The sequence below is a fragment of the Ochotona princeps genome, unplaced genomic scaffold, assembly GCF_030435755.1.
Source record: "Ochotona princeps isolate mOchPri1 unplaced genomic scaffold, mOchPri1.hap1 HAP1_SCAFFOLD_388, whole genome shotgun sequence".
Lineage (NCBI taxonomy): Eukaryota > Metazoa > Chordata > Mammalia > Lagomorpha > Ochotonidae > Ochotona > Ochotona princeps.
In genome coordinates this window covers 1,028-26,294 of record NW_026697255.1, presented here as the reverse complement: position 1 = coordinate 26,294, position 25,267 = coordinate 1,028, and the positions used below count along the sequence as shown (strand labels likewise).

General features: G+C 69.0%; 6 protein-coding genes across 6 annotated transcripts; 3 read left to right on the top strand and 3 right to left on the bottom strand.

Annotated features, from left to right (window-relative positions):
- Window positions 1-3: 3 nt before the first annotated feature.
- On the top strand, window positions 4-1,288 carry SSNA1 (SS nuclear autoantigen 1). The gene is made up of 3 exons (XM_004593424.2): window positions 4-160; window positions 232-431; window positions 1,037-1,288. Exons 1-3 carry the CDS (start codon window positions 109-111, stop codon window positions 1,145-1,147), a joined length of 363 nt encoding a protein of 120 aa, XP_004593481.1. The 5' UTR covers window positions 4-108; the 3' UTR covers window positions 1,148-1,288.
- A 1,277-nt stretch (window positions 1,289-2,565) lies between these two features.
- TPRN (taperin) lies at window positions 2,566-7,536 on the bottom strand. The gene is made up of 4 exons (XM_004593613.2): window positions 5,820-7,536; window positions 3,030-3,264; window positions 2,842-2,951; window positions 2,566-2,705 (listed from the first exon to the last, which is right to left on the bottom strand). Exons 1-4 carry the CDS (start codon window positions 7,461-7,463, stop codon window positions 2,643-2,645), a joined length of 2,052 nt encoding a protein of 683 aa, XP_004593670.2. The 5' UTR covers window positions 7,464-7,536; the 3' UTR covers window positions 2,566-2,642.
- A 675-nt stretch (window positions 7,537-8,211) lies between these two features.
- On the bottom strand, window positions 8,212-8,896 carry TMEM203 (transmembrane protein 203). Its single transcript, XM_004593423.2, has one exon. The coding sequence runs from the start codon at window positions 8,826-8,828 to the stop codon at window positions 8,418-8,420; it is 411 nt and encodes a 136-aa protein (XP_004593480.1). The 5' UTR covers window positions 8,829-8,896; the 3' UTR covers window positions 8,212-8,417.
- A 44-nt stretch (window positions 8,897-8,940) lies between these two features.
- NDOR1 (NADPH dependent diflavin oxidoreductase 1) lies at window positions 8,941-13,962 on the top strand. Its single transcript, XM_004593420.2, has 14 exons — window positions 8,941-9,120; window positions 9,217-9,294; window positions 11,324-11,421; window positions 11,620-11,718; window positions 11,801-11,902; window positions 11,990-12,199; window positions 12,275-12,396; window positions 12,485-12,705; window positions 12,796-12,903; window positions 12,993-13,107; window positions 13,179-13,325; window positions 13,402-13,520; window positions 13,587-13,681; window positions 13,757-13,962. The coding sequence occupies exons 1-14, from the start codon at window positions 8,986-8,988 to the stop codon at window positions 13,899-13,901; spliced, it is 1,794 nt and encodes a 597-aa protein (XP_004593477.2). The 5' UTR covers window positions 8,941-8,985; the 3' UTR covers window positions 13,902-13,962.
- A 1,864-nt stretch (window positions 13,963-15,826) lies between these two features.
- RNF208 (ring finger protein 208) lies at window positions 15,827-17,647 on the bottom strand. The gene is made up of 2 exons (XM_058659534.1): window positions 17,346-17,647; window positions 15,827-17,276 (listed from the first exon to the last, which is right to left on the bottom strand). The coding sequence occupies exon 2, from the start codon at window positions 16,751-16,753 to the stop codon at window positions 15,971-15,973; it is 783 nt and encodes a 260-aa protein (XP_058515517.1). The 5' UTR covers window positions 16,754-17,276; window positions 17,346-17,647; the 3' UTR covers window positions 15,827-15,970.
- Window positions 17,648-19,129: 1,482 nt separating this feature from the next.
- Window positions 19,130-19,610, top strand: CYSRT1 (cysteine rich tail 1). The gene has a single exon (XM_004593611.2). It carries the CDS (start codon window positions 19,161-19,163, stop codon window positions 19,533-19,535), a length of 375 nt encoding a protein of 124 aa, XP_004593668.2. The 5' UTR covers window positions 19,130-19,160; the 3' UTR covers window positions 19,536-19,610.
- The last annotated feature ends 5,657 nt before the right edge of the window (window positions 19,611-25,267 follow it).

Here is a 25,267-nt window from a genome sequence, read left to right as displayed (position 1 = left end):
TGGCACGGCGCGCGCGGATGACGCGCGGCTCGGGGCGGCTCGTGGCAGTGACGCACTTCCCGCGGCGCCTCGGCGGTTGCAGCGGCGCGGAGGGTCCCGGCGCCCACCATGACCCAGCAGGGCGCGGCGCTGCAGACCTACAACAACGAGCTGGTCAAGTGTGAGCGGCGGGCCGGGCGGGGGCGGCGGGCCCGGGAGGACCCCGCTGACCGCGCTGCGCTCCCGCCCCAGGCATGGAGGAGCTGTGCCAAAAGCGCGAGGAGCTCAGCCAGCAGATCCAGCAGGAGGAAGAGGAGAAGCAGCGGCTGCAGGTGGAGGTGCGGCAGCTGACCGAGAGGCTGGCCCGCGTGAACGAGAACCTGGCCTGCAAGATTGCCTCCCGCAACGAGTTCGACCGGACGATCGCCGAGACGGAGGCCGCCTACCTCAAGGTATGGGGGTGGCCGTGTCCTGTTGTCCGTCGCCGGGTCTGCGGCCTCCCAGGCCCTGACGCCCAATCCTGGAGAGCTCGCAGGCCCTGCTCCCCGGGGACTGCAGCCCCCCCAAATCCCCCGACAACCCAGCCCCTGACCCCCAATGCTGGAGAGCTTACAGGCCCTGCCACCCGGGCCTCCCAGGTCCACTGACCACCCAGCCCCTGACCCCAATCCTGGAGAGCTCACAGGTCCTGCTCCCCGGGGACTGCAGCCCCCCAAGTCCCCCGACAACCCAGCCCCGACCCCCAATGCTGGAGAGCTTACAGGCCCTGCCACCCGGGCTTCCCAGGTCCACTGACCACTCGCCCCCTGATCCCCAGATCCTGGAGAGCTTACAGGCCCTGCTGCCCGGGCCGCCATGCCTCCCAGGTCCACCGACCACTCGCCCCCTGTTCCCCAGATCCTGGCGACCTCACAGGCCCTGCTCCCCGGGGGACTGCAGCCCCCCAAGTCCCCCGACAACCCAGCCCCTGACCCCCAATGCTGGAGAGCTCACAGGCCCTGCTGCCTGGGCCGCCATGCCTCCCAGGTCCACCGACCACTCGCCCCCTGATCCCCAGATCCTGGAGAGCTCACAGACCCTGCTCAGTGTCCTCAAGAGGGAAACCGGCAACTTGGCCAAGGCCACCATGGCTGCGGAGCAGAAGGGCGGTGGTGGCAAGGACAGCTGACCAGGTGCCCCCCAAGAGAACAGCGGCCTCTAGGTATCAGCAGCCGACCTCCGCCCTGGCCTTGGGTGACCTGAGGAGCCCTGGACGCGGCTGCTGGCCACGGCCCTGGCCTCCCGCATGGCAGACCTGGGGAGGTGGGTGCAGGCCCCTCTCTGCAGCCTCCACTGTCCTCAGCTGCTGAGCAGGCCCAACGCTGTGTGTCCCCAGCCTGGGCCAGAGGAGGGGCCGTGACAGTGCCTGTGACTGACAATAAAGGGTGTTTGTGGGGAGCCACACGGTCAACTTGTGTCTGGTCAGTGAGCCTGCAGGGGTCAGCCTGTGCCATACTGGCCTGCACCAGGTCAGTGAGCCTGCAGGGGTCAGCTTGTGCCATACTGGCCTGCACCAGGTCAGTGAGCCTGCAGGGGTCAGCCTGCACTCTGTCAGCCTGTGCCGTACTGGCCTGCACCAGGTCAGTGAGCCTGCAGGGGTCAGCCTGTGCCATACTGGCCTGCACTAGGTCAGTGAGCCTGCAGGGGTCAGCCTGCACTCTGTCAGCCTGTGCCATACTGGCCTGCACCAGGTCAGTCAGCCTGTGCCAGGTCAGCGAGCCTGCAGGGGTCAGCCTGCACTCTGTCAGCCTGTGCCATACTGGCCTGCACCAGGTCAGTCAGCCCACACCAGGCCGGCCTGCACAGCCCCCAAAGCTACAGCTGGGGCACTGCCCAGCCCAGCAGCCCCGAGTCCTTCTCCCCCACCCCCCACGCCTGCCACTCAGCTTCAGACTGTGCTCGGCCGGTGCCACCGCTGTGCCCAGGGCCAATGTCCACTTTGGCTGTGTGTCTCCACAGGTTCTTGTAGCTATGGCAACCAACCCCCAGCTCCAGGGTGGGGCTGCCCCCCACCAAGGCACACCCTGCATCCCAGGGACGCTGCCCTCGGAGCCCAGTGCCATCCACCTGCTGGTTATACAGCAGAAAGAATGAGGTTTTCCATCAACTGGCACACTCCTAGGTGGCGACTCCAGCCAGGGCTGGGCCAGGCAGCACTGCAGGCCTGGAGCTCCAGCCAGGCCTCCCATGTGGGTGCAGGAACCCCAGAGAGCTGGACGGGAAGTGGAGCAGCTGGGACGTGGGATGCCAGCATCAGAGTGCCACCCCTGGCCCTGCTGACCTCCAGCTCCCGGAAAACAGGAGCCTTCCTGGCTGCCCACCCTGCCCTGTCTTTGGTGTTTCTGGGAGCTCACTTCAGGCCTCACAGCTGCAGCACTGCCCCCTCCCACGTCCCCTGGCCCAGCAGAGGTATCCTCCAGTGTTGGTTTATTGAGTCACGGTGGGGGAGGGAAGGGTAGGGAGGGCACTGTACGTCCTGCAGGAAGGCAGGCTTGGCAGGCAGGACCCCAGCCCTCCCCACGGGCCTGGCTCCAAGGACAAGGGGGAGAGAAAGCCGATGGGGGTGGGGGCGGGGTGCTACCGAGGGCCCAGCCTTGGCCATCCTGGCGGTGCCCATGCGGGCGTCAGAAGTAGAGGGCGGGCTCGCTGCGAAAGTCAGAGAGGTCGTCGGGACTGGCAGGTGTGAGCTGGAAGGTAAGGTGCGTGCTGAAGGTGGTGCCAGTCGCAGGCTCCGCCACAACCAGAGGCTCTGCCCCAGCCCGCTCCTAAGTGCCACCCCACAGGCACCCCGCCCACAGGCTCGGCCCCGGTGGGCTGGCTCACCGTGACCTCCTGTGGTGGTGGCCCTGCCTCACGCACAGCCACGGGCTCCAGCATCTGCTCCTGCCATTTGCTGAAGGCCACGCAGTGCTTAGGAGTGTAGCTGGACAGGCCTGGGGATGGGGAAGGACACGTGGGCATGTGGCTGGGCTCACTACTCCCCGTCCCCACAGGAGCAGGCGGGCACTCACCTGAGCCACCATCTGGCAGCCGTGGGCTCTCGGGTACCACGCTGCTCACAAGCGTGGCCCGCGGCAGGAAGAGTGCAAAGGGCTTCTCCTCCAGGCCGTACCCCGCCTCGTCCTCCTCCTCCTCCTCCTCCTCCTCCTTTTCCTCTTCGTCCTCCTCCTCATCCTGTACCAGGGAACTCTCTGAAGGGTACTCAAACGTGGTCTGCAGGCTCTGGTCATTGAAGGAGATCTTCATCTGTAAGAGCCACACGAGCAGGGGCCTGGTCACCTGTCGGTCGTGGGGATGCCAGCAGACCCCTTGTCGCGCGCCCACGGCTGACCAGTCCCAAACCAGCCCACGGGCCCTACCAGGCAGCCACGCACAGGATAAGCCAACAGCACTCTGCCCCCACCCCAAGCAGCCTCAGCCCCCGGACTGGGTGCCACGGGCTAGGCCCCTCCCGCCCAGACCTCTGCAGATGGGGGGCTGCACAGGGGCTAAGCTCCCGGGAGCGCGGGGCGCCTGCTGCTCTAGTAATGAGTATGCAGACATTCCCCAGCTTGAAATACAAGCTCCTCCCGGGCACGGAACAGGGCCAGCTCAAGTTCAAGTTCTTCCTGCTGCCTCGGGGCTGCGCCCAGCCTCAATGGGGGCAGGAAGGGAGCTGGCCTTGGCTGCAGGGTCCAGAAACTGCCACCTCGCCCCCACCCCATGGCCAGGGCGAGTGGGCACAGCTCGCACACAGGAGCCAGGCCCTGCTTTGCGGCCATCTGCTCAGCCAGCTGGGCTCACAGCATCGGCGAGAGCCTGCTGACCATGCCCACAGCAGGCTGGGCAGGGCTATGGCTATCACAGTGGGTGCCAAGCTGTCTGGGCCCCCAGCACACTAGCTAGCATGGGGACAGGGTCACTCGTCCCTCCAGGAGGGGCACTCAGAAGGGCCCAGAGCAGGCCAGAGCCAGTGGGCCAGGCCCTGCCACTATGGGCCAGGCACTCCTGAAGGGGCCAGGCTCTGCCATGGGCACTCCCAAAGGGGCCGGGGCTGGCCACAGACACGAGCAGGCAGGCTACTAGGGCTGGGGGTCAGCACTGTATCCACCTGACCAGCTCCTTGTGGCAGGGCCGTGGGGGCTGGGCACACGGAGCCTGGCACAGCCTGGTTCACAGGCCCGTTTGCCCCCAGCTGGGGCCCCCCGTGGGTACAGGTCAGTGGGTCACTGGACAACCTGTGACGCTGCCGGGCCGGAAGCAGGACGGGCAGGGGGTGTGGCCAGGTCGGCAGCCTCTTGAGGACTTTGCCCTGCACCAGGTGGGCCCCGGGAAGTTGGCTCTCAGAAGGGCCTTTGTTCTGCCCTGCCCGCCCAGCTGGTTCACGCCCAGCTCCAGTTACGCGGGGCTGAGCCCCAGCAGGCACAGCTGCCTCCCAGCCCCCACCCGCCCCACGGGGTGGGGGGATAAGGCAGGCAGCAGAGGCTGGGGGTGGGGCCAGCGCTGCCAGGCTATGGGCGGAGGGGGAGGAAGGGTCAGAACAGTGGGAGCCTGGTCAGATGCACGCCACATCGCAGGGGGACAGGTGTCGGTGTGAAGGGACACCCGCCAACCTGGATCCTAAGCCGGGCCCCCACCCCCTCCCCCCTCCAACAGGGAAGTGACCAGCTGAGGCTGGCACCACCCATCATGCCGCCATCCCAGTCGCTGTCCACCTTCCAGTCCAGCTGCCCCCTCAGCCGCCGGGGGCCACTTGGGGAATGAAGCAGTGGATGGAGGACCTCTAAACCTCTGTGTCATACCAAATGCCACACAGCCTTGGGGAGGGGCAGTGTGGGAACGCCCACAGTTCAGCCCTACCAGCAGGCACCTGGCTCCTCCCGGGCAGGGCAGCTGGTGCAGGCACAGGCGGAAGTCGCGGCCAGCAGGTCACCTGGCCGTCCAGGCTCATCCATCTGGACCCCACCCTGGGGCTGGCACAGTGACGGGGCCTGCGCTGGCTCCACCTCCCACCACCTCTTCTAACCCCAGGGACCCCCATGGTCCTGGTTCCTGCTGGAAATGGAAGTGCCAGGCTGTGGACAGCAGCCCGGCACATGGCCAGGCCCATGGTGGACCAACATGGCCCTGCCCTCAGCACAGGGCATGGGGTGGGCAGCTGTGGGCAGAGGTGAGCCAGGACCACCTCACAGAAAGGAAGCAAGCTGGGTGTTGGTCCACCAGGCCCTGCCCTGCCATCCTTGCGGGAAACACATGAGGGGTGGGGCAGGTGCAATGCCCCAGCCCAGGGAGGGGCCGGGGCACCTGGCCAGGGCCTGGTGCAGTCTCAGGACCAGGGGAAAATGGGCAGGCAGCACGGAGGCCTCAAAATTTACCCTAGGGGACAAAAGCCGGCAGCTGGAAGGACCAGGAAGAATCCCAGAGCATTTGCAGTGCCCAGAGGGATCCAGGGCCGCAGGCAGCCAGGCTCACCTGCCAGCCGCTGCCCCCAGCAACACTGGGGCCTTTTCCCCAGTGGCCCTGGCTCACACCCTGGGGTGGGGCTCATGCACGCAGACACAGCACACGTACATGGAAACACACACACACAGCACCACGGTAGCTCCCACACAGCCAGTGCCTGCCCACCCCCCGGCCATTGCCTCCTGCCAGGCCCAGCAGACCGAGAAGCAGGGACCTCGCACACCCCACTCTCTCCTGACCACAGCAAGACTAGGGCCAATGTACTAGGCCAGTTGAAGACACAGCCCTGAGAACTCACCCCAGGGACGGGCCAGCAGTGCCCACCCCCAGAGCAGGCTATGCCCACGGCCCAGACTGACCTTCTTCCTGGAGGAGCCGGCCTTGGTGAGGCAGGACTTCTGCAGGGCCAGATAGCCGCCAATCACCTCAATCTCGTGCACCGTGGGGTAGCGCTTCTTCAGCAAGCCTCCGGCCCCGTCCTGCTGCGCCCCGTCCGGCCCAAACGGCCCAGGCTCACCAGGGCTTGGCCCCTGCTGGACACCCGGCTTCCTCTTGGGCACCACCACGAAGGTGTTGGTGCCCCGGTGCCGGAGATCGGCAGAGGGCCTGGGGAGCCCCAGGTGGGGCAGCCTGGTGTCCTGGGGGCCCTCGTCCTCCTCTGAGTCCACATCATCAATGAAGGTGACCGGTAGCCCCGACTCCTGGCCATTCTTGGCTGGGCCAGGAGCCAGGTGGCCCTCGGCGGGCTCTGCGACCACCGCGGCCGGGGGTGAGGAGGGCCTCGACCACCTGCCAGAGCGGCCATCACCGCCGCCGTCCGTAAGCGTGACACCTGGCCTGGGGCCGCCGCCCTCCTCCTCCTCCTCCTCCTCCTCGGGCTCCGAGGGAATCCTTCCCAGAGCAGCCCGCTGGGCGCCAGGCTCCCGGTGGCCCGGAGAGGCCCAGCCCACCTCCCTCTGCGGCCGCTCCGCGCAGGGCGGCTCCTGGGGAGGAGCGGCCGCTGGAGCCTTGCGCTTGGGGACAAACACGAAGGAATTGCGGGAGTTCGCGCGGAGGCTGGCCAGGGCCCGGGCCTGCAGGTCGCCCGGGGGGACAGCGTTCCAGTCCGGCGCGGGGGCCGGCAGGATCTCGAAGGAGTCGTTGGCGCTGGTGGCGGACGCGACCCACTGGCGCTGGCTGGGAGTGGCACTGGCGGGGCTGGGCGCAGTGGCGGTGGCACTCGGAGTCCCGGGGCTGGCGGGAGGCGCCGGTGTCCCCGCCTTTGGCTTCCACTCGGCCGGCCGGGGTTCGGGCGCCGTGGCTCGGTGCAGGCCGCGCGGGTGGACGGTGAAGGAGTTGCTGCCCGTCTTCTGCAGGAACTCGCTGCGCGGGTGGACGGGGCCCAGCCCGTCTCCGGGACGCGCGGCGGGCGGCGAGCGACCGGGGCGCTCGCTGAGGCGCGGGGCAGCCGGTGGTAGCGGCAGCGGGGCGCGCGGGGCGGCCGGTGGCGGCGGTGGCGGGGCGCGCGGGGCGGCCGGCGGAGGCGGCGGCGGAGCGCGCGGGGCGGCCGGCTTCGGGGCACGGGTGCGCTCCGGGCTTCCGCGGCGGCGCGTCGCGGTCGGAGGATCGAACTTCTCCAGCAGGCGGCTGACGCGGCCGGCGGGCGGCACCTCCTCGTACACCAGCACCTCCGCGGCGCGGATGCGGGCGGTGCCGGCGGGCGCAGGGGGACCGGCGGGAGGGCAGCCGGGCGCCGACTCGATGATAAGGATGTTGTCGGCACGGATGGCGCGCACGCCCGGCACTCGGCGGTACAGCTCCAGCAGCGGCGGAGCCGGCCGCGCCGACTCGAGCCGCAGGAACGGGTTCTCGCGCAGCGGACCTAGACTCTCTGCCAGCACCGGCCGCTCGGCCGCCGGCGCCGTCCCCAGAGCGGCCAGCTTGGCGCGTCTCCGCTCCAGGATCTCCCGCTTCCAGGCGGGCATCATGCCGCGCGGGGCCGGAGCCCGCCCCAGGCCGGCCATGGCGGAGAGCGCGGCGGCCGCAGCCAGCGCGCACCGGACTGAGCGCCCCGAGCGCCCCGATCGCCGCTGGCCCGGGCACCGCCCACTCGGGGAGGCCGTTCCGGCTCCGCCTGCGCGCCGGTCACTGGCCGACACCCGGACCCCGTGGTGCTCGCGCCGCTCATTGGCCGCCCCGACTTCCGCCTCTGCGCCCTGGGCTGCAGCATCCCGGGGCGCGCTGGGCGGGGCAGGACCCGGCGGGCGGCCGGGGTGGACCCCTGGGCTCCGCGCACGAGTGACCTTGGCTGGACCGTGCAACTTCCTCGTCGCGTCAGCGCCCAGCCCGCCTTCGTGGGCGGTGAGCTCTCAGTCAGTGCCTCGCCTGCCCCAGGGATGCTGCGGTGGTCAGCACGGGCCTTGCCCTGCCCCGTAGGTCGTTCTAGAAGGAAGGCATAGTCTGTCCGGACCCTCCAGCAGGAGGACCCCGCTATGAAGGGAAGCTCCCCCAGCAGCCAGGCCCCACCCCGGCAAGGGGCCACACAGCCCGCTCTGGGAAGGGCCGGTCAGTGACTGCTCCTGGGACAATGCGGTTTCATGGGGGACTTGGTGATGTCCCACGCGGTGGATCACGGTGGCCCTGCCCACTTGGCCGGCACTCGTCTGCGTTCCGAGTCCATCCTCGGCCCCGGCCTCGGGGTGCTGCCCCCCAGCCTGACCCTGGGACACACAGACACACAGACACACAGACCGTGCATGGAGGACACACTCCTCCCGGGGGAACACTGAACATTTTATTGGATCTCGGCCATCGTCGAGCGCAAAGGCGCGCGGTCCTAGGGCTGGGTGTCCCCGCAGCTCCTGCCGGGGGCCCGGGGCGGCCGCGGCACTCGGTCTCGGGCGGGCCGGCTCTTCAGGGCGCTGGCCTGGGCTCCTGGGTCCGTGCCCGCGGCCGAGGGCTCCACTCCACGCCGGGCGCTAGTTGACCCTGCAGGCGCGCACCATGAGCAGCTGCAGCAGGATGAAGACGGGCGACGCGATGAGGCCGAACCACAGCTCGCGCGCCTGCTCGGCCAGCTTCTGGCACAGCAGCATCTCGAAGACGAACTTGAGGCTGAGCACGGTGAGCACCCAGAAGAGGCGCAGCACGGCCAGCCGCCGCTCGCCGTCCTGGAACAGGCGCACCGCCACGATGGTGGTGAAGTAGGCGCTCAGCCCGTCGGCCGCGAACAGCGGCGCGAAGGCGGCCCACCACGACAGGCCGCGCGCCAGCCCGTCCACGCGCAGCGCCAGCAGCACGGAGAACACCAGCAGGGCCAGCAGGTGCACGAAGACCTCGAAGGGCGCGAAGCCCAGCCACTGCACCAGCTCCCGCAGCGAGAACAGCATGGCCGCGCGCCCGCCCCGGGCGGCCCGCCGACCGGCCTCGCCCGCCAGCCGCGCGGCGCGTCACTTCCGGGCGACGGCGGCGTGCCCGCAGCGCCGGCAGCAGCCGGGCGCGGCGCGTCACTTCCGGGCGACGGCTGCCGTCGGGCCGCGGGTCGGCATGGCGCGCCCGCAGCTCCTGGTGCTCTTCGGCAGCCAGACGGGCACGGCGCAGGATGCGGCGGAGAGGCTCGGCCGCGAGGCGCGGCGCCGCGGGTTGTGCTGCCGCGTGCAAGCGCTGGACGCGTACCCGGTGGTGAGGCCGCGGGGCGTCCTGCGGGACCCCGGGCGGGGTGTCCTGGGGGCCCCGGCCCCGGGCGGAGCGAGCTTCAGGCGCCTGTCTTCCGTGCAGGCGAACCTGATCCACGAGCCCCTCGCGATCTTCGTTTGTGCCACCACAGGTCAGGGAGACCCGCCGGACAACATGAAGGTGCGCGGCCCTCCGGGGGCAGCGCTGACCTGGGCCCGTGGCCAGCCCGCGAGGAAGGGAAGGGGGAAAGGCCGAGTCCTGAGGGGCCTGCGGCGGGGCAGAGGGGACCGTGGGGTGACCACGCGGTGGGCATGGGGCAGAGGGGACCGTGGGTGGGGTGACAGCCCTGTGTGATCTGCATCCTGACTGTGTGCCTGGACATGGGACATGGGGGACTTGGGGTAGAGGGGACCGTGGATGTGAGCCACGCGATGGACGTGGCGTGCAGGGAGTCATGGGTACAGGCCACACAGTGGACATGGGCTGTAAGGCATGGTGGATAGCAGGACCACCGAGTGCACGGACGTGGGAGTGGCCGGGCCTCTAGAGCACAGTAGGTTCCCAGAAGTGTGAAGGAGGATGGCCAGCAGCCAGGGCTGGGAGGGGAGGAATGGGGGGCTCAGGATGGACGCCAACTCAGAGCCACAGGGAGGTCAAGTAAAATCAGACCAGCCACAGGCCAGGGAACTCAAAACGGAGATGCATGGAGGGGCGGACACCTGTGTCCCTGCAACACAGTGGTGCCCATGACCGTCGCACGGCCGGGGGCCCACAGGAAGCCGGAGGTGTCTTCTGAGAAGGCTGTGGGGCCATGGGACAAAGCTGGTCCATGACCATCACTGTGGGACAGCCACATCGTGGAGGATTTGCTCAGAGGGCCTGGGGGATGCCACACGCTCAGAGCAACAGCAGAAAGAGTAGAGGCAGGCAAGGGATTTGGCACCCAAGCTCAGAGGGCCGGGAGCACACAGTAGACCACAGAGCACATGGTCAGGACACAGCGCACAGTCAGGACAGGGAGCACACAGTAGAACACGGAGCACACAGTCAGGACACGGAGCGCACAGTCAGGACACGGAGCGCACAGTCAGGACAGGGAGCACACGGTCAGGACACGGAGCGCACAGTCAGGACAGGGAGCACACAGTAGAACACAGAGCACATGGTCAGGACACGGAGCGCACAGTCAGGACACGGAGTGCACGGTAGAACACAGAGCACATGGTCAGGACACGGAGCGCACGGTCAGGACAGGGAGCACACAGTAGAACACGGAGCACACAGGACAGGGAGCACACAGTAGAACACAGAGCACACGGTCAGGACACGGAGTGCACAGTCAGGACACGGAGTGCACAGTCAGGACAGGGAGCACACAGTAGAACACGGAGCGCACAGTCAGGACACGGAACGCACAGTCAGGACAGGGAGCACACGGTCAGGACAGGGAGCACACAGTAGAACACGGAGCACACAGTCAGAACACGGAGCGCACAGTCAGGACACGGAGTGCACAATCAGGACACAGAACGCACAGTCAGGATACGGAGTGCACAGTCAGGATACAGAGCACACCATCGGGATGCAACTGGAGGCCCAGCAGGTATGGCAGGGAGCCGGCCAGGCTGAGAGTGGGACATCCCAGATGAGCTGGGGTGTCCTGGTGGGCAGTGGGGCACGTGTGGGGGCACCAAGCAGGCAGATTGGCTTCTCAGCCAGCCCACGGCTTGGGCTCTGGGTCAGCCTGGGTCTGAGGGTCCCTGAGGGCCCTGCCGGCCTGCTCTGTCTGCTATGGGGGCTTGACCCCTGCCCCAGCACTCGCACAGAAGGGGCAGTGGACGCAGCAGGAAGCCAGTGATGTGGGGTGTGGTGGGCTTTGGAGGGGTCAGCTCTGGTGGGAGACAAAGGGACAGGGCCCCAGACACTCCTGGGTGCCAGGGCCAGGCGGGGCCTGTCCTGGAACGTCCCTGCCCCCTGGTGGTACGGCTCTGGGCTGGCATTGCCTCCGGGGTCTCGCATGGTGTTTGAATTTTCTCCATACTTGCAGGGAGAGGAGGGGGGTGATCTTGCACCCACTGTCTCACCCCCACCCACCAGGCCCAGCCAGGCTCCCTCTGGCCACGTGGGTGTGGGCGCTGGGGCAGCCACCTCTTGTACAGGCAGTCCCTGTTGCCCCCGTCCGGGCCCTGACGGCTTCCTGTGGCTGCAGAGTTTCTGGCGGTTCATATTCCGGAAGCAGCTGCCGCACACTTCCCTCTGCCAGCTGGACTTTGCCGTCCTGGGCCTCGGGGACTCCTCCTACGCCAAGTGAGTGGGGGCCCTGTGGTAGCCCAGTGCACGTGGCTAACAAGACCCCCAGGGCCAGCGTGGTGTGCCTCAGCTCCCCTTCATGTGGTGGAGGACAGGCAGTGGGGCAGGTGACAGCACAGCCCTGTGCTGGGCATGGGCCAGCAGAGGGACGGGACCCTCCCTGCCCAGGGCTGGGCCATCCTCGCCTTCCTGCAGGTTCAACTTTGTGGCCAAGAAGCTGCACCGCCGGTTGCTGCAGCTAGGTGGCAGTGCCCTGCTGCCTGCCTGCCTGGGGGACGACCAGCACGAGCTGGGGTGAGTGGCTGGCCAAGGGGGTGCTGGAGCCCACCAGCAAGGCCCCCCCATGTGACAGCCTCAGTCGTGCCCGTCTGCCCAGGCCTGATGCTGCCATGGACCCCTGGCTGCACGACCTATGGGGGAAGGTCCTGCCGCTACTGCCTGTGCCGCCCGGCCTCGCTGTGATCCCCCCTGGAGTCCCGTGAGTTGGGGTCCCCAGTCAGCCCTGCAGTGGGGTGGGCGAGGCCCCAGAAAGAGGCCCAGGTGTGACGCCTGCCCCTCCCCACAGCCTTCCCGCCAGGTTCACCCTGCAGTTCCTGCAGGAGTCCCCCAGCAGGAACCCAGAGGAGCCACGCGTGGCTGGGCCAGACCCTCGGGGAGCCCCTACGGAGGCACGGCCCTTCCTGGCCTCCGTCGTCAGCAACCAGCGGGTGACCAGCCCCACGCACTTCCAGGACGTTCGCCTGATAGAGTTTGACATAACAGGCTCTGGCATCAGGTGAGAGGCTGCGGGCAGGGTCCCAGGGGGCTGGCAGAGCCCTCAGCCCCGCCAACATGGCTGCCCTCCCACCAGCTACGCTGCCGGCGATGTGGTGCTGATCCAGCCAGCCAATGCCACCCAGCACGTCCAGCAGTTCTGCCAAGTGCTGGGCCTGGACCCCGACCGGCACTTCCTGCTGCAGCCACAGGAGCCAGGTGAGCCGGGCGGAGCTGTTCCTCGTCTGCCCTTCCCCGCCCACCATGTCCTCTGCTGGCCACCAAGGCCTCCTGCTGGCCACTGCAGATGCCCCCAGCCTCGTGGGACTGCCCCAACCCTGCTCTGTCAGGCACCTGGTGTCACAGTACCTGGACATTGCCAGCGTGCCCCGTCGCTCCTTCTTCGAGCTACTGGCCTGCCTCTCACCCCATGAGCTGGAGCGGGAGAAACTGATGGAGCTGGCGTCAGGGCCCGGGCAGGAAGAGCTGCATGAATATTGCACGCGGCCCCGTAGGACAGTGCTGGAGGTGAGACCGGGTGGATGCCTGTTCACCCAGGGCCCCAGGCCCCGCCCCTGCTCGCCAAGCCCCGCCACTCCCAATGCCTGCCCACTCCAGGTGTTGTGTGACTTCCCGCACACTGCGGCCGCTGTCCCTCCGGACTACCTGCTGGACCTCATTCCGCCCATCCGGCCCCGGGCCTTTTCCATTGCCTCCTCCCTGCTGGTGAGTGAGCCGGTGCAGGTCAACGGGCGGGCCAGCCTCTGGACAGCACCTTGATCCAGGCAGACCCGTGCCCGCTGTCCCCGCCCCAGGTACACCCCTCGCGGCTACAGATCTTGGTGGCCGTGGTGCAGTACCGGACCCGCCTCAAGGAGCCACGCCGCGGCCTCTGCTCGTCCTGGCTGGCTTCCCTGGACCCTGCGCAAGGTGACCCCTGCTCCCTGCCCTCGGCCCGGCCCAGCCCCAAACCCCTTCATGCCACCTCCCTCCCACCGCAGGACCTGTCCAGGTGCCCCTGTGGGTGCGACCCGGAAGCCTGGCCTTCCCCGACACGCCGGACACGCCTGTGATCATGGTCGGGGCAGGCACTGGCGTGGCCCCCTTCCGAGCCGCAGTGCAGGAGCGTGTGGCCCAGGGCCGGACCGGTGAGTGCGCAGGGCTGTGGGGAGGAGGGCTGCCAGGCCTGGGCAGGCTCGAGGCCCCTTTGTGCGTCCTCCCCAGGGAACTATTTATTTTTCGGCTGTCGCCGGCGGGACCAAGACTTCTACTGGGAGGCAGAGTGGCAGCTCCTGGAGGCGCGCGGCTACCTGGAGCTGGTCACGGCCTTCTCCCGGGAACAGGTGGGTGCCAGGGTGGGGGGGGCACATGGAAGGGGGTGCTGGCTCACACCCCGCACTCCCTCCTAGGAGTACAAGGTGTACGTGCAGCACCGTCTTAAGGAGCAGGGGCCACTCCTGTGGGAGCTGCTAGACCGCCGCGGGGCCTACCTCTACCTGGCAGGGTAAGGGGCTGTGGGGAGGAGGGGTGCCCTGCCTGGGGCTCTGCCGCCCCCTCACCTGCTCCTGACCACCCGCAGCAACGCCAAGCACCTGCCAGCAGAGGTCTCTGAGGCCGTCACAGCCATCCTGCAGCGTGAGGGCGGGCTCTCCAGCCCCGAGGCCGCCGCCTACCTGGCCAGGCTGGAGCGGACCAGGCGCTTCCAGACTGAGACGTGGGCCTGACCCCGCCTGGCCCTGCAGCCTCATGTGACCTGAGGCCAGCCCTCACACAGCCATACCTTGTTGGAGCCTTGTCCTGGGTCCAGACTGCCCCTCCCGCCACTTCATAGCCCTGTCCACGTCCACCCTGAGCCAGCCCCTGGCCCCTCCTGCCCCTCCCTAGGGCTGGATGCGGACCTGGGTGAGCCTGGGCAGTAAATGGAAACACTGGGACCCCACCTGTGTGTTCTCTTTCTTCCTGCCTGACCTGGTGTCCTGGGCGGTGGGTGGGCTGTGGTACCAGGGTCCCTGGGGACAGTGAGGACCTGGGGCAGGTGCGCCCATGTGTGTGCTCCACCCATAGGTGTCACTGGGAGGGGCCCAGCCGGGAGGGGCGGGGCATGGCCGCTCCAACCGGGAAATCCTGTCTGGAAGCTGGGCGGTGCTTGCCTCCCCCACCGTGGTCGGGCATCTGACGGACACTTGCTGACCGGGACTGGACGTGGCTGGGGACAGCAGCTCGTGGGCCTGTTCGCTGCTAGGTCCCACGGGTGGGTGGCATCTGGAGACCACTGGAGGTCAGTGCTGGAGCCAGGGTGGAGCCCAGGCCCTGTGTGGCCCCTGGGCCACACATACCCTCACGCCCAACACCCCCATCAGCACGCTGGGGTCCCCTGCAGCCACCGGCCCCGACTCCTGCCCCAGGGCCCCCTCCCCTGGCTTGGGCCGCCTCACCCCTACTTCGACCCAGCATTGCCATGGGCCCAGCGGTCAGCCTCAGACTTCTCCTGGCCCCAAGGGCCTGGACCTACCGAGCCAGGGGCTAGCAGATGAGGGGGACGCCCGGCCACAGGACAGTGAGCCCTTGCTGGGGGCTGTGGCCCTGGCCAGTGTGTGGGCGCTGCCGACCGGGCGGGACGAGGGCGAGGCCCCAGAGGAGGAGTGCCCAGTCTGCACGGAGCCCTATGGGCGCGGCCAGCGCCGCCTGGCCCTGCTGAACTGTGGCCACGGCCTGTGCCTGGGCTGCTTGCACCGGCTGCTGGGCACAGCGCCCCCCGTGGACCTGGGCCGTGTGCGCTGCCCGTTGTGCCGCCAGCGGACACCTGTGCTGGAGTGGGAGATCTGCCGGCTGCAGGAGGAGCTGCTGCAGGCCGACGCACCCCAGCCGCCCCGGCCCCCGACACCACCTGCCCCACCAGGCCGGAACCCTGGCCCCTGGGGCTTCCTGGAGCACCGCTACCAGCTACGCTTCCTGGCCGGGCCCGTGGGCGGCCGGGGCTTCCTGCCCTTCCTGCCCTGCCCGCCCGGCCTGGGGGCCCGGCTGTGGGCGCTGCGGGAACGGGGACCCTGTGCCCGCCGCCTGGTGCTGCTGGGCCTGCTGGGGCTCGAGCTGCTGGGCCTGCTACTCGTCTTCACCCCGCTCACCCTGCTGGGCCTGCTATTCCTGCTGCTGGACCGGGCACGTCGCTGAGCTCGGCCCCATGCCGCGGCCCTCCCTGGCAGGGGCATCGCCCAGCCCCAAGGACACCACCCCAAGGGCAGTGTGCAGGACAGCCTGGGAGCAGCAGGCGCCACCATGGACAGACCTGAAGGTCAGGGCGGCCCAGGGGAGGGGCCTGACCCCACGTGAGCAGCCCGTCGGGACTCCTTGTCCACCCTGCCCTGGCAGCCGTTTGCATGGCCCTGCCCCTGTCCCCGGGTTTGGGAGGACCTGAGCAGTGGCACAATAAACGGCCGAGCCAGTCTGTTCACCCCGATCACCGTCCAAGCGGTCTCTGCTCTACACTGAGGCCCCTTCATCCTCCACGACCTCAGCCAGCCACGCTCACTGGGCTGGGCAGCGGGCCTGCCTTCGGCCCCACAAAGCAGCAGATGGTCACCGGGCAACTGCCCCGACTGCCCCCCGACTGTGCCCGAGCTGTCTGGCTGCACAGAAGCGCACGGGAGCAAACTTTGGCAGAGTTTTAATGGCAAAGTTGGCTGGAGCAATAGTGCCACAAGGGGTGGAGCCGGAAGCCACTGCAGACAGGTGGGCGAGGAAGAGCGAGCGGGCAGCGAGGGGCAGGGGCGGCGCGAGCAGGGACTGCCGGGAACTACATGATGGAGCAGGCGGACAGCGGGTTCCGCACGTGGCAGGTGCACGCGGCGCCGCAGTACTGCCGGAAGGTCTGGTAGCAGCTGCCCTCGGGCTCGCCGGCCCACTGGCCACCCGCCGGGGCGGTCAGTGCCTCGGGCGGCAGGCGGCTGAGGATGGACGTGTTGACGGCCAGCGCGGCCAGGCCGTAGTCGGTGAACAGCACAGTCTCGCGGCGGCAGGTGGGGCAGGAGATGAACTTGTACTTGGGGCAGGACTCGTAGAGGATCTGTAGGCACTGCTCACACACCGAGTGCAGACAGGAGAGCACGCGCGGCCGCCGCTGTGCCGCGTTGTAGGTGTGCCCGCACGTGGGGCACTGCAGGGGCTCGCCGGGCACGGCGCCCGCCGCCCCGGACGCCGCCGCGCTGGCCGCAGGGCCCGGCCGCAGCACGTACTGGTTCACGATGACCTCGTCCGCCGGCGCCACCCGCGGGAAGCCCAGCTCCACGCTGCCCTTGCGGGGCCCGCGCGGCAGGGGCGGCGTGCGGGGCGCCCCCGCGTCCAGGGCGGGCACGTCGCCCCCGCACGCCTGGTTAACGATGATCTCGGTGTCAGAGGGCCAGGCCCGCTTCGGGGCCAGCGCAGGCGCGGGCCGCGGGGCCGCGGGCAGCTCGGGGAACTTCTCGGGGTGCACCAGCTTCATGGCCTCCATCTTGAAGATGACGTGGGGACCCTTGAGGCAGGACATGAGGAGGCCCGGCCAGCCGCTGCCCGCCTCGGGCCCGGGGTCAGCCGGCATCGGGCTGCCTGCTGTCAGCGTGGACGCTCGGGGGGACACTGGCGTGGGCTGGGGCTGGGGGCTGGGGGTCGGGGCAGCATCCTGGTCCTGCCAGAGCCGGGGGGGACCCCGGCAGCCCCGCGGGCTCCTAAGGACGGCCGGCGGGAGCTGGGGGGCTGGCCACGGCGGCCGCGTCTGGGGTCCAGTCCTGCGAGGAGGAGGAGGAAGGGGCGGCGGGCGCGGGGGCAGGCGCGGGCAGGGCGGGGTGGGAGGCGGCCCTGGCCGGGAGGCCGCAGCCGGGGACTCACCCAGGGTCTCTGGCCGCGGAGGCTGGCCAGGAGCCGCGGGGGGAGTTCCCCCTGCGGCCGGGGTCAGCGGCGCCCGGGCGGGGACATCGGGGCAGGCTGGGGCTAGGTGGGCGCCATGGCTCCAGGACAGGGCGCCCAGGGAAGGCAGCTAGGCCGGGCCGCGGGAGCCAGAGGATGCGGGCTGCGGGCGGCGCGGCGCGCGCGGAGGACAGGCCTGGATCAGGCCCGAGCTGCAGCTGCGGGCGAGAGACCGTGTGAGCGCCGCCCGACGGGCAGGCCCCTGCCCCTGCCCCTGCCCCGCTCACCTGCCCCAGCCTGGCGTCCGCGGGGAGCGCGCGGGGAGCTCTCCAAGGCAGGCCCGGGCGCGGCGACCCGGGGCGATGGCGCGGCGGCTCCGGGGCGCGGGCGCGGCGGCAGGTGCGTGCGGAGCGGGGCGCGCTCTGCGGCGGAGGCGCGGGGACCGCAGTGCGCGCCGCGCGCCCGCAGCGCCGCCCCCACGCCGTCCTGGGCCCGCGCGGGGTCCGCGGGGCGGGGCCGGCTCCCGCGGCCCCTCGGCGCCCGCAGCGCACCCGGAGCGCGCCCGGGCACGACCCTGGGCCGAGGGGACCGCGCCGGAGCCTGCGGGCGGGGAGCGCGAGCCTGGGCGCGCGGGCTGTGCCGGCCCTGCGCCCCGGGGAGGCCGCCCGCACCCTGCGGCTCACGTGCGGGGCGCCCTGGGCGGGGGGCGGCCAGGGCTCGGGGACCAGCCGGCCGCGTCAGCAGCGCGCGCACAGGGTCCGGCCGCGGGGTCCGACCCCGCGCCTCACAGGTGAGAGGGGCGGCAGGAGCCCAGGCAGGCCCCGCCCCCGGAGCAGCCCCGCCCCCGGCGCCAGGCCCCGCCCTTCAGGGCCAGCACCGCCCTTCGGCGCCAGGTCCCGCCCCCAGGGTCAGCCCCGCCCCTCTGAGCCAGCCTGGCGCCAGGCCCCGCCCCCCAGCGCCAGGCCCCGCCCTGCTCGCGCGGCTCCCTTCCGGCTTCGCTGCTCCGAGCCGGGTCTTCGGGAAGCCCTGGATCACGGAGGCTTCTGGGAAGCAAAGATCCTCTGCGCCCCCGCCCGCGGCGGCGCGCTCCCCGCGCGTGCTTGCGTCACGCAGGACCCCGCCCCCGAGGGGCGGGATCTCGTAGCGCCAGAGGCGGGGCTCCTCGCTCGTGCCTGCGTTGGGCTCCGCCTCCCGTAGGCGTGTCCTAGTTGACGGGCGGGGCCTACTCCAGTGGGCGGGGCCTCCTTCGGTGGGCGTGTCCTAGCGGGTGGTGGCGGGGGCGCTCCTGGCGCCTGGCCGAGCTGCCCCCGGGCCGGGCTGGACGCTCCGTGGTGGCCGCCCGCTGGGTCGGGCGCCCACATCCCCGGGGTGCAGCGGGGTGCTGTGGGGTGCTGTGGGGATGCTGCGGGGTGCAACTAGGTGCAGCGGGGTGCTGCGGGGTGCAGTGGGGGTGCAGCGGGGGTGTATGGGGTGCAGTGGGGGTGCACCGGGGGGTGCTGTGGGGTGCAGCGGGGGTGCAGTGGAGGTGCTGTGGAGGTGCTGTGGAGGTGCAGCGGGGGTGCTGTGGGGGTGCAGCGGGGGTGCTGTGGGGGTGCAGCGGGGGTGCAGTGGAGGTGCTGTGGGGTTGCTGTGGGGGTGCAGTGAGGGTGCTGTGGGGGTGCAGCGGGGGTGCTGTGGGGGTGCAGCGGGGGTTCAGTGGGGGGTGCTGTGGGGGTGCAGTGGGGGCCGGATGACCGCGCACGCTGTGACTGTGGGGCCTGACCGCACGTGTCCCTGTGGACGGTCTAGGGCATGCCCCGAATGCCGCAGGGCTGAGTCACCCCGTGTAGTCCCTCCTGACCCGAGGACCTGGGGATCCCCCTCCTAGGGCCCCGCCCCCCACAGGAAAAGGCAGCTGCCCGGCGCTCCCTGGCAGTGGCCACCGCCAGGAGCCCCAGCACCCAGGACACGGCCACACCGCCAGGCAGGTGAGTGTGGTGCGCCCCACTGCTGAGTTCCCACCGCCCCGGGGGCTCCGGGGCAAGGCGGTGGGTCGGGGGGCAGCAGGCGGGCCTCCCCTCCCCTGAGGTCCCGTGTCTCTGTTCTCCCCTCCAGGCCGGGCCATGGACCCCCACGAGATGGTGGTGAAGAACCCCTACACCCACATCAGCATCCCCAGAGCCCAGTTGCGGCCGGACCTGGGGCCAGCGAGCGAGACCACTCCGGGTGCCAGCTCCACCTCAGAGGCACAGCCCCTGCCCGGGGCTCCGGCCCCGCAGCCCACGGAGACCAAGGGGGCCGGATCCGGGCAGCAGGCGTGGGGACAGCCCAGCAACCCATATGGCTGTGGGCAGCGGCCGGAGGGACTGACCTACTCCGGCCAGCCACCTGTGGGCCGAGGAGACGACATTGCCCACCACTGCTGCTGCTGCCCCTGCTGCCCCTGCTGCCACTGCCCGCGATTCTGCCGCTGCCACAGCTGCTGCGTGGTCTCCTAGCAGCAGTCCCGGGCCCTGACCACGCGCCAGCCACCTCTGACCAAGGCTGGAAATAAAGCAGGGTGCCCATGGCCCCCCGCTGCCTCCTGTCCTCTGTGGCTGGCCTCTCTGGGTGGGGCTGGGTACATTACAGCACGGCGCCCTGCCCCCAGCTTCCCCGCCTCTGTGGAGCATTCTGGAGACAGAGGGGGCTGCCCCCCATCTGCGTGGTCTCAGGGCCGAGCCCACGGGTGAGGAGGCTGGGGCGGCAGGTGGGGCTGGGGCTGGCTGGGTTTCAGGGCGGCAAAGCCCAGGCTGCCTGTGAGTCACCCACCTCCCAAACCCGTGTCAGCAGGGATGTTTTTCCGGTTTCCCGTGAAATGTCTCATTCCTGTGCACTCTGGGCCTTGCGGCTGGCTGACCCGTGTCCCCCTGCTCCCCACCAGGGGCTGGTCTCCTGGACGAAGTGGCCTGGAGCAGGCTCTGGAGGGCAGGGGCTGAGGGAGCCTGGTGGAATCCACCTCTCCAGCAATGCCAGAGTGGGACGTGAGCGGCCAGCTCCCCAGAATGCCTGGGTTTCCGGGGCAGGGCTGGCCAGGCGCACTGCTCAAGTGGAGGCCAGGCCAGCCCCACAGGATAAACAGGGCGACCAGGCAGGACCTGGGTGTGGGGCCATAAGTCATGGCCCACAGACACCTGGCTCTGTCCTCTGGGGACTGAGATGACCCCACCCAGGCCGGCCTAGCAACCTGTCCGACCAGTTCTGAGACTGCCCCAGGGGCGGGTCCCCTCCCGGGTGGGCCCTCCTGGTCCCAGCAGGGCTGGGAGTTGCAGCACCACCCCCCCCCTGCTCTGGGGTGCCCCCTGGTGGGGCTTTGCCAGCAGGTGTCAGGCAGTCTGGCATGGAGACACAGCGCCGCCTTGGGGCCGTCTAGGGTGGAGGTGGGGCAGGACTGCTGTGCCCAGCGGGGTGGGGCAAAGGCCCTCAAGTGGGCACGGCAGCTTCCGGGAGGTGGCGATGTGGGTGCTGGGGGCCGAAGGGGGGCACGAACCAGGCCACGGCAGGAGAGTGCTGGCAGGGGCAGAAGGCTGGCCTGGGTGGAGGCTGGGCAGCAGAGGGGCCTTATTGCCCAAGGGCGGGAGCCTGAGCCCTTAGATCCAGTTGCAACTGCTTTGTGCCTGAAAGGGGAGCCCCCTGTGCCTGCCTCCAGGTGCCACTGGTAATGCGAGCCCATCCCTCCCAAGCCACCCTGGGCCGCTGGAGCGCACACAGGTAAGACCGGCCTGGCCCGCAGACCCCTCAGGCCACCTCCAGGTGGGCAACTGCCCTGCTGCTCTCTGTCCTCCCAGCCCGAGGGCCCCCAAGCTGGGGAGGAGCATGCAGCCCCCCTGAACAAGTGCATCGTTTGCTACTTGGCCTTCGACCTCTCGGGGCGCCTGCTGGATCGCCTGTCCGCAGGGCCGCCAGAGCACCCCCACGCCCAGCGGCGGGGTGGCCACGCTGACCTAGACCTGACCGCCTTCCTGGCCATCTGGGCTGAGCGGCCCCCCAGGCCTCTCAAAGCCCTGACGGCTGTCACTCAGCAGCCAAGCAGGCCCAGGCCCCCCGCGCCGGAGTCCCCAGCCCCCTCGCTGTTGCTGTTGCTGGGACCCCCGGGGCGACCCCCAGGCCTGAGCCGAGACACCCCTCTGGGCTGCAGCCTCAAGATCTCCCGAGAACCTCCCCCTGCCCATCCAGAACATTGGACCTCAGCTGGCCTGCGTGTGGCCTGCAACTTGGACTTGACTCTGAGGACAGATGCGGTACCAGGCCAGGGGGGCTGTGGGCAGGGCCTACTCTGAGACCCACGGGGGCCAGCCAGGCCCCCCACCCTGCCCGCCGGCCACCTTCATACACTTTGTGTAGCCAGAAGGGGTACTGAAACCCAAGCCAGCTCTAGAAGGAGGCTCTAGAAGGGGCTCTGTGGGGACCTGGGCTGGGGAATTCGCTGAGCAGGCACCCAGGACCCTTCCCAGTTGGCCCGAAGTCCCCCTGTGCCCCATTAGGGGCTGACAGTGTGCAGGCTGGATCATGGGGTGATCAACCGGGCGCCCTGCCATCCTTCCTCCCGCAGGCCCTGGACTGCCCTCCACAGAACTGGGTGCTGGCCGGAGCCACTTGATGCCTGGCACTCCTGTGGAGGCAGAGACCACCACAAGCTGGACCTCAGCATCCACCCTAGGCTCATGTGGTGGGCCCACTGGGTTCACACCCAACTCCTCATACATGTCCACTTCCACATTACAAGCCTGACCCCTGCCCATCCCTGGGAGAAACTCTGCTCCAGGAGGAGGTGCTGGGGCTTGGGGCACAGGGTCCAGGCTGGGCATCCCCTGGGGATCCCAGTTCCTGGGTAAACATTGACAAGGCCTGGCTCAGCACATCACTGCACCTTCCCTGTCCTCCCACAGGCCTGACCACTTGCACAGGTAAGAATACTGGTCCAGGGGTGTGCAGGCCAGGGCTGGGGCTTGGGGGCTGTCGTGTGTGGCCTGAGCACAGATGGGTAGCAGAAGTCCCTGGGAATGGACATGTTCTTGTGCTGGGCAGCAGGATGTCACTGTCCACGCTGGGCGGGACTGTGGTAACATCTCTCAGGTCCTTAAAGCTGCCTTCCAGCCAGCAGCCAGGGACCCTCTATGTTGTCCCTTAGACACAGCCCGGGCGGCCCCGGGCTTACTTGATGACAGCCAAGACCACGGCGGCCAGACCCTGGTGGACAGAGGAAAGCCCCCTGGGCCTGCAGGGGCCAGGTGGGACAGCAGCGACCGAGGTCGCAGGTCCGGAGGCCCCGGGGCTCAGCCCTGACCCCAGGCTGCTTGGCAGCACAGCAGTGCCCTGCCTGAGATCCAGTGTCGCTCACTGACAGCCAGCCTGCCCTGGGCAGGGCCAGCCTGGCTGACCAGAGCCTGGGAAACGCAGGCAAGTAAACTCCCCACTGCCTCCAGCCCCACCTCCTACATGCCCTGAGCTGGGCTCAGGGGCTCCAGCCGGCCGCACCCACCCCATCCTGCCTCCATCACTAAGGCTTGAGCCCGGCCTTGCAGGACCTCCAGCTCTGGCCTCATCTTGGAAGAGCGGGTACTGGCTCAGCTGGAGGACGCTGGCCAGTTATGGGAAGGTACATTAGGGGCAGCGGGTGGGCAGGTCAGACCCCCGGAGCTTGTTGCTGCCCGCCCCATCCTGGGGGTGGCCCTGCCCTGTGAGAGGCTGGCCAGCGGTCTCGGGCAGCATACCCCTGTGCTTGCAGAGCTGGGCACAGCCAGCAGCTTCCTCAAGGCCTGTGGGCTGCTGGGCAGCTCAGCCCCTTCATTGCTCGCTGGACACTCTCAGCTCTGCCTCCCAACTGCTAGGCAGTGAGCGATGGGCAGCCAGGTGGTCAGCCCTTCGCACCCCCACCATGTCCCGACCTCCACCACATTCAGGCAGAGGGCTGCAGATGTCTTCAGGGACAACGTGATGCCATCCACCCCTCTAGCTGGGTGGTCATTGGCATGCCGATCACCGCCCTGGCACAGCTCCAGCACATCCGTGGCCATCGTGGTCAGCACAGTGGCCTCCTGGCTGGGTGGGTGCCTCAGTAGGTGGGGCTGCAGAATGGGCTGGGAGTCCAGGCAGCTGATGCCTTGCCAGGTGGTGGGCAGGGCCGGGCAGTGGGGGCATCTGTGCCCATCATCATGGACATCAGTGTAGGGCACCACTAACACCAGCACCCTGGTCTCCATGGCGCAGGCTGGGACTAGGGACAGTTTCAGAGGCAAGTGGATGGCTGGGAGGGTGGGCTGGGGGCCAGCTCAGCCAGTCCACTTTGCTGCAGGGCCTTTGGCCGGTCAGCCATCCATGGCATCTTCAACTGGCTCGCCCTGTTGGTCCTGCTGCCGTCGGACAGTCATGGCCGCCCTGCCGCGGCTCAGTGCGCTGGCTCCAGGACTAGCAGCCTCTTCAAGGCGCTCGCCAGACCGATTACACACCTGGTGACGCAGGTGAGGGGCTGCACTGGACTGGGCAGGACAGTGTGGACGAGGGCGGGTGGACAGGGAGACCCTGCAGGTACCTGAGGCCAGGTGGGGCCCCAGGGGACATCCATGGGCGGTCATGACCCCTCTGACACACTCACAGGTGGCGTGGCCCACAGTAGCCTCGTTAAGTGGTATTGCAGCCACAGCAGGGAAATAGTGTGATTGCTTTGACCTCTGACCCCCAGCTGCCCCCAGAACTCCATCCTGAGTCCTCCCAGCTCCCCCTCCCTAGATGGAGAGAAATGGCCAGGAGTGTGGAGTTGCCCCCACCCCGACCTGGGATAGGTGCCCTCTGAGCCCCCACCCCCACCTGGGACAGGTGCACCTGGGCCCCCCACCCCGACCTGGGATAGGTGCCCTCTGAGCCCCCACCCTGACTTGGGACAGATGCACCTGGGCCCCCCACCCTGACCTGGGACAGGTGCCCTCTGAGCCCTCACCTGCAGGTACCCACTTTTCCTGGGCATGGTGTTCTCCCTGGTGGTGGCAGCATCCTGCTTGCTGGCTCCCTCTGCAATGCTACACCAGCCTGCTCCTGCTACAGGGCTGTGTGGCCGAGGCTGTGCAGCCCATCCTCAATGCAGGTACGGGGGTGGGAGGCTGAGGCAGGGTTTGGTGCAGAGGCTGCACAGAGGCCACCGCGCTTGGCCCTGACCCAGCGCTGTCTAGGGGCTCAGCGGCTACCTGGCCATCCTCCTGCAGGATGCCAGTGGCTTCACCCTTCACCATAGGTGTGGGGCACGGGGCAGGGCTCCTTGCTCATGGGGTCCTGGGTGACTCCACCCCTGCTGGTTCTTCTAGGGCACCATGAACACGGCCCTGCTGGTGGCACTGGCCAGCCTGGTCAACATGCTGCTGGCCTGTGCAGATGAGGGCAGCCCCTTGGCCCATGGCTGGCCGTGGGGGACCCTCAGTGTGGGCACTGCCCCACGCTGCGGCCTCTGACTCCTGCTGTCCTCCCCACCTGCCAGGTGGGCTGATCCACTTCTTATTCAACCTGGCGGTTGTGCTGCTGTGGTACGAAGTGCCACTGGCCAAGGGCTTCGGAGACCTGGCCACCTGCTGCCCCAGCTGCCTTTGAGCCCACCTGCGGGGCCTCTGGTCAGCTGGTCAGCGTGCTGCAGCTACACCGCCCAGCCTGGCTACTTGGCCACCTGCGGTCCTGGGCCTGGCTGCCCCCTGGTTGTTCTCTGGATGCTTGGGACCACCTGTGAAGCACTAGTGCCCCTGCAGCCTCCCACAGACCCCTCGGGTCCCCAGCAGTCGGCTTATGAATGATCACAAATAAACGAGATGGGGCCCAGGTGCAGTGGTCTTTATTGCCTGTGGGTGCAGGCTCCGCGTTCTGTTGCCAGGGACAGGTAGGGTGCAGCCACTTCTAGCACACTCGGGCCCCTATGCCTGTTAGGCCGGAGTGTCAGCGCTGATAAGTACATGTTGTGCTAAGCGGACCCTCCTGGCCAGGCTGGGAATGGGGCACCAGGGTCGGGGGTCCCCCAGGCAAGTCCACCTATGCTGCCCCAGGGGGCGCCCCTCAAGCTGTGCTCAGGCCTGGCAGGCACGCTCAGGCCCCAGCTGGCCAGACCTGCCCGGACAGGCAGAGACGCCCCTCCTCTGGGGGCACCCGCGCCACGCGTCTGGTTTCCACCCCGGAAAGCCTCTGCGGCCAGCGGGAACTGGACACCGGGGAAGTG